This window comes from Plectrocnemia conspersa, unplaced genomic scaffold, assembly GCF_051122295.1.
Source record: "Plectrocnemia conspersa isolate PC_06_02 unplaced genomic scaffold, ASM5112229v1 ptg000013l, whole genome shotgun sequence".
Classification (NCBI taxonomy): domain Eukaryota; kingdom Metazoa; phylum Arthropoda; class Insecta; order Trichoptera; family Polycentropodidae; genus Plectrocnemia; species Plectrocnemia conspersa.
In genome coordinates, this window is record NW_028277177.1 from 31,148,393 (window position 1) to 31,154,682 (window position 6,290).

Consider the following 6,290-nt stretch of genomic DNA (forward strand, 5'->3'; position numbering starts at 1 on the left):
TTTTATTTTATTGTCATAGAAAAACTAGTAGTTACTGCTGCGTATATTTTCTCATTTTGTTTTTGTTTCGTTCTCATCCTTGCTTAAAACTAAATAAGAGAGTCGGAAATCATTTTGTTCCATCTAAATTTTCTAAATTTGCAAAATAAAAGGAATTTTTACTATGATACTAAAATTTACATATTTAATTGCGAATGTAAAATTTACATTTAAATGTTGCATTATCTTGTTTTCCATTGTAATATTTGCATTACTACGTTATAATATTACGGAAGGCCTATTTATCTATTTATTAATTCATTCATTAGGGCCAAAACTTGGTGGTATTTAAATAACGGTGACGTGATGGCAGCGGAGGGCAGTATATTATTTTGATAGGCCTATACGGAAAGACAACGGCCGGTGGTGCCTCGTTCACCGTTCACAAGCCAATATGGGTAGTTGCCCGGGACCCCATTTAATGAGGGCGCCATTTACTAATATTTAGCACGGTATCGATATCGCCTTGTTTTCTCGAAAACTTTTTCGAAGACAGTATTTAAACAAAATTTTTTAACCGACTTTTCTTTTTAACTTCTGCAGCAATTTATTCAACTCAAACAAAAACCCTAGATGGTTTTCAAAGAAAATTTTCCGTGACGACCTTTTTTTAACTCTTTCAGGAAAAATATTCCCTAATGACCTTTGTTTTCTTAGAGCCCGAGGCGCTGAACATAATCGCAACGGTCCTGATTATCATGTAACATAATTTATAAACTATTTTAAACCTTTTAATAAAAAAAATTCTACTGCAGCGGCTTAATTTGTGTGTCTGCCAAAATAATAAAATAAATGTAATTACAATTTAGGTAAGGGAAACCAAAATATTTCATAATTTGAACAAGAGGAGGGCGAAATGACATATTAAAATATATTCAGCTAAAGATCTGAATCCGTCGAAGTTATTCCTTTTGCCCTTCAAATATAATGTGCTTTGAAATTTTGTAGTCTGTTTTGGCGTCTGTTTTGTAGTTACGCAAAACATTTTGATACTATATTTTACAAAAACAAAAATATTTTTATTTTAAAGCTATACATTTACAATACTTGCGCCTAATACAAATACAAAAAGATTTATTTGATATATTTATGAAAGAGAGTGTGTTTCAATTTATATAGTATATTATATAAATTAAAGCTTACAAAGGTATGGTAACCAGACAGCTGAACACTTGACAAAAGAACACACGACAATTGAACACAATCCGCAAAAATGTTTGGAATGGTATGAATAAAATAAATTATAAAGTATTCACTTAGATCAGTGATGGACAGCCCGAGTATAAATATCAATAAACATTCAATGCAAAACATCAAAATTGCTGGCATAGCATTTATTTAAATAAGTTAATTTCAATAATATAAAAAAATACAGAGATACTAATTAAATATAATGTACATGTTACTGGTTTATAACCATTTATATGTTTACAATTAATTTTGCCATACCATAATAATGTGTTCGTCGCCGTTCGAAGCTGCATGAACAGTTCACTATTATTTTCATTATGCATTAATTTCACAGAGCTCGTTTTGCAGTTTGCTTATTTTACATTTATTCATTGTTCTCTGAAAGTTATATAGTTTAATACTCGAAATATGGACGTACAACTATTTTTTGTATATATAAAAGTCAATGCTGTTTGTTTGATATGTTCAGAAAAAAATTATGTTTTTAAATAATATAATATCAAGCTCCATTACGTAACTTGACATCCCTTATTTTTTTTAAAAATACAAGGACAATTGCGGAAAAAAAATTAAATTAATTAAAAAAATTGTTGCATTGTTAGATAAAAAGTAAACTATATCAAAAATTAATTTATCTCAGTTTATAATTGCAAGAAGATTTAACGATCTCGCAAATGATATATAATTAAGTTTAATAGAGCGAATCTATATCTTTGACTTTGGATGAAAGTTGTGACATTAAGCACACAGCACAACTAGCTGTTTTTTTTAGAGGAACGAATTCCAGTTTTCATTTAATCGACGAAAGGAAATATAATAGATATGTATGAAGAGTTGAAAAGAGTTTTGTGCCGATCTAATATCTCATTAGAAAAGATCGTAGGAGTATCAACAGGCGGAGCAAGAGCCATGTCTAGTATGAATATTGGAGTGTAAAGACTTTTATTAATGGATGTGATGCAGGCTACAGAATAAAAAATTATCGTTTCTGATTGCATTTTACCTTAGAAAAAATTGTTTGCAAAAATATTAAGAATGTCAAATGTTGTCATACCAATCAACAAAATTGTAACTTTTTATAGATCTCGGGGGCTAAATCATTCTAAATTTAAAGATTTTTCAATAGATATGCAAAGCGAATATGGCAGTGTTTTTTTAATACCCAAGTTCAATGGTTAAGTAGCGGTAAGATATTAAAACAAATGTACGATTAAAAAAAATATTTTTAGAGATGTATACTAGATGAATACTCCTTTTTGGGATTTTGTGACAATATATATATATGTATATAAATATATTGTCACAAAAAATTTGAGAAGAAGAAGAAAAAGTTTGAAAAAAGGTCACATAAGTAAGTTTTATCAAATTTATTTTTGTGAACACGTATTTTTTATTATTTTAATAATATATAATAACTTAAAGCATGCTTTGATGAATGATTTTAAATATTATTAAAAGTTATTTTTCAATTATATTTGATGGTGTCAGAGTCTCGGTATGGTTATTAATCCCATAGGAATTAAGCATAACTTTGATTTTTTTAGAAATATTTGTTATAATCTATTGAATCCAAAAGTTGCAGAAGCAATAATCGAATATTTAGAAGAACTCAGCTTAGAAAATAGAGAAAGCGAAAAAATATAAACATTAATATAAATTTGTTGTTATTACATTAAATAGCAATGTAGACGATGCAGCGAGCATCGAAGAGATCTTATTTAATATTCACGATGTTGGCAAAGTGGTTTTAAAACTTGGAATGCTTTGTTGGTAATAATAATGAGAGAGATATCTATCGAAAATATTCATCATGATGTTAGTGCAGTGGTGTAGTTAGGGTATGTGCCGCCCAGGGCGATTATCCTTAAAATTGTGCCACCCCCCCCCCCATACATGTTTTGCAGGTTCATAAAATCAGCATTTCTTAAAATAATAAATTGGTTTTTATTTAGCTCTTGTTATTCGTGGATTTATATATGTTTTAGTGCATTCAGGGTTAAGAACCACACTAGACGATCCCATCGCGAATATGCCGCCCCCAAGCTAGTAGGGCGTAGGGGACGGCCCGCCCCCCCATAGCTACGCTACTGTGTTAGTGCTAGAAAAGAAAGAAAAAATTCAAAATTCAAAATAATAATAAAAAAATTGGGAAACCAAATACTAAAAGTCAGTCAAGAAATAAATTTTGGTGCCTAACAACTTTTAAATGTTACTTATTAAATTCAATCCTTATTGTGGGAGAGGGGGATAAATTGCGGTGAAAGCTCGAATGTGACTGAAAAATTGCTGCATTGGATACTTTCCACCGAATGCATTCGTTTTCATAGATATTTTTAATGTGTTGCCCTTATTGGAAAATTTAAAAGTAAACAAACAAAATATGGTTTGAGTGGTTATGTGGAAAAAGTCTTGCTATGAGATTAAAAAATACGGTGCACCGAACATGTTTTGGAAGACGTAAAAAATAAATTAATACTATTAGACGGATTGATAACAGCCAAGTAACAGTTGCGACAAATATCCAAGAAAAGACAACACTACACCAACTAAAGGAGTTTGTAAACGATGATCCAAACAAACAAAAAACGAAGATATTGGTCGAGCAACTTTAATAAATATTTTTAATCAAAGCATGGAAGGATCGATATATACGATAATTTGAAAGGACTTTACCGTGTAATAATTAGCTCTAGGACATGGTATTGACCGTTTGTTCGTTTTACTTTGAATAGTACTATGTATAGAATAGTAGTCTGGTAATTTCATACATTCTTTTGTGTTGACTTCGACAGATAGACAACGGCTGGTGCTGCCTCGTTCACCGTTCAAAGGCATTTATTTCAATATAACATGTAACTATATAACTTAATAAAATACCACTACAGCGGCTCAATCTATGTCTAATTGACATCAGTATTTAAATAAATGACATTCCAATGGGGGGACATTCCTGATGAAATGATATATCATGCACAGTGATAGCAAAATGTAAAATTAATCACAATAAAACATATTCACAAAATGTAGTCACCGTCTCTTTTGCGTGAATGTGAATCGTACTACCGAACTATATAATTACGAACGATTAATCAGACCAATTTGAATGTTATCGTAATAATATCGGATATTAGGTACGATAAACACAATGTCGACGCTTTCAGGTCTCTATCCGAACATATACGAATTAGTATTTAATATTGATAGTGAATAAATGTATTATATAAAAAACAATGAAAAGCGTCGATTGCCGCTTCACGGCGGAAAGCTTCGTCAGGGGTGGGGTGGCGAAAAGGCGTTCGTCGGGCGGCGTCGCGACGAACGGCCACTTGCCCCGCCGGCGCCCGACAGACCGGACACTAATCGTCCCAGAGCACAGCCATCGCCATGGCCGACGAATACTTTTACGGTACGTTTCGCGAAGGACAATCCCCACGACCTTCTAGCGTCGTTCGTTTTCGCGGCCGCCTCCGATCCGCAGCGATATTCCCGTCGGAGCGAAAGGGACGCGGACGCCGGCCGGCGAGCGGCGCGCGGGAACGCGTCGCTTCCATTTGTAACGACTTCGCTGTCTCGTTTCAGGGATCACTTTGACGGAGGCGAACAAGACCGAGACTTGGGACCCCGAGATCAAGGCGGAGGAGTATCCTCGCACCAACAAGCTGGTCATCAGACAGGCGCTCTTGGGCCAAGAAGCCAAAGATGGCGAATTCAACGTCGTGCAGGTACTGCCAACCGTTTTTATACCGACGCGTTTTCGTGCATAGCTCACACATGATGATAACTTCCACTACCGATTGTCTATTGATAGGAGTATAGACCGTCTTGGTTTCCCTGCTCCTCGTGATCGCTCGAGGCATTTGTCTGATCCGTTCGACCTAACCTCAAATCGAGATGCCGCCGTGTTTACTTTTAACTGACGAATCGTTTTGCACCGCTTCAGGTCGAGACCATGTCGATGAGGGACACCGTCAAAATCCCGGTCGCCGTGCTCAAGGCCGGTGAAAACCGACAAGTGAGACTCGACTTGGAATTCCCCGACGCCCCTGTCACCTTCACGCTCATTCAGGTCAGTGTTCACTGTTGCAAAGTCGTCTCGTCTTTGTTTCGCTTCGCTTCTAACCACAATCGTTAAAACAGGGCGCTGGACCCGTACATCTCATCGGACAACATTTGCTCGGAGCCCTCGTCGAGGAGTTCGAAGACATGGATGACATGGAGGAGGAGATGTTGGACGAGGAGGAAGGCGACGAAGCTCACGTGAGTATAGTTTTGTTTTAATCGTAAGGTGCAAACTGTGATAAGCGATGTTTGCAGGTCGATCCGAAAAAGGCCAAGACAGCCGCTGCCAAGCGCAAGAACGACGACGAGGTATGACTGTCTGAAGCCTTCGGATCCGACTAGGTCGGCAAGAGCGGAGCGTTAATCGGTGCGTTTTATTTTCCAGGACGAGGAAGACGATGACGAAGACGGCGCCCCCAAAAACAAAAAATCAAAAATGACCCACAATGCCAAGGGAAAAGCGCCCGCGCCCAAGAAGAACGCCAAGAAATGAAGCGGATCCGACTGTTGAACGTTTCGTGTCCTGACCATGTTTTTGGTTGTTTTTACATTATAAGCTTTATGATATTTTACTGTTCGACGGCGATCCTGCGAAATCTCACCACAGTATTAAGTCGGACGCTCGGCAGTAAATCAACTATTTAAACTTAGTAATAATACGACGATAGGGAAGTTTCGCCGTCTGATGTCAGTTTCTCTCTCTCGTGGACAAAACACGCGGAAAAAACAGCGACGGATATGATACGTGTTTATTTTTGTAATTTCCGAGACGTTCGTTGCGTTTCGTTCATTCCCGACGGCGGCGGTCGCCGTTTTCTTCGTAGTTATTATAATATCGATCGCAGATTCAAATCTAGGTTATAATTGTGATGTCGTTTGCTTTACGGGTAAACGCAAATTCTCGACAGTAGTATGCAACTTTTACTGAATCCAAACAATCTCGTTTGTTTTGTACATAATATAATGTAAGTTACAGTAACAATAAATAATTTTTTTCTAAA

General features: G+C 36.1%; 1 protein-coding gene across 2 annotated transcripts; it reads left to right on the forward strand.

The window, feature by feature from the left end:
• Window positions 1-4,524: 4,524 nt before the first annotated feature.
• Window positions 4,525-6,290, forward strand: LOC148227849 (nucleoplasmin-like protein). 2 transcript variants are annotated; one of them, XM_088202645.1, is made up of 6 exons: window positions 4,525-4,636; window positions 4,810-4,952; window positions 5,171-5,296; window positions 5,368-5,487; window positions 5,545-5,598; window positions 5,675-6,290. In XM_088202645.1, the coding sequence occupies exons 1-6, from the start codon at window positions 4,615-4,617 to the stop codon at window positions 5,780-5,782; spliced, it is 573 nt and encodes a 190-aa protein (XP_088058771.1). In that variant the 5' UTR covers window positions 4,525-4,614; the 3' UTR covers window positions 5,783-6,290. The 2 variants fall into 2 exon arrangements, with proteins under 2 accessions (XP_088058771.1, XP_088058772.1); XM_088202646.1 differs by lacking the exon at window positions 5,545-5,598.

What these genes read in the sequence shown, in the direction of transcription:
- LOC148227849 (XM_088202645.1), top strand. Translation starts at nt 4,615, where the DNA reads ATGGCCGACGAATACTTTTACG. An exon ending in GCGAATTCAACGTCGTGCAG is followed by an intron (nt 4,953 to 5,170) that starts GTACTGCCAACC and finishes GCACCGCTTCAG; the next exon opens with GTCGAGACCATGTCGATGAG. An exon ending in TCACCTTCACGCTCATTCAG is followed by an intron (nt 5,297 to 5,367) that starts GTCAGTGTTCAC and finishes TCGTTAAAACAG; the next exon opens with GGCGCTGGACCCGTACATCT.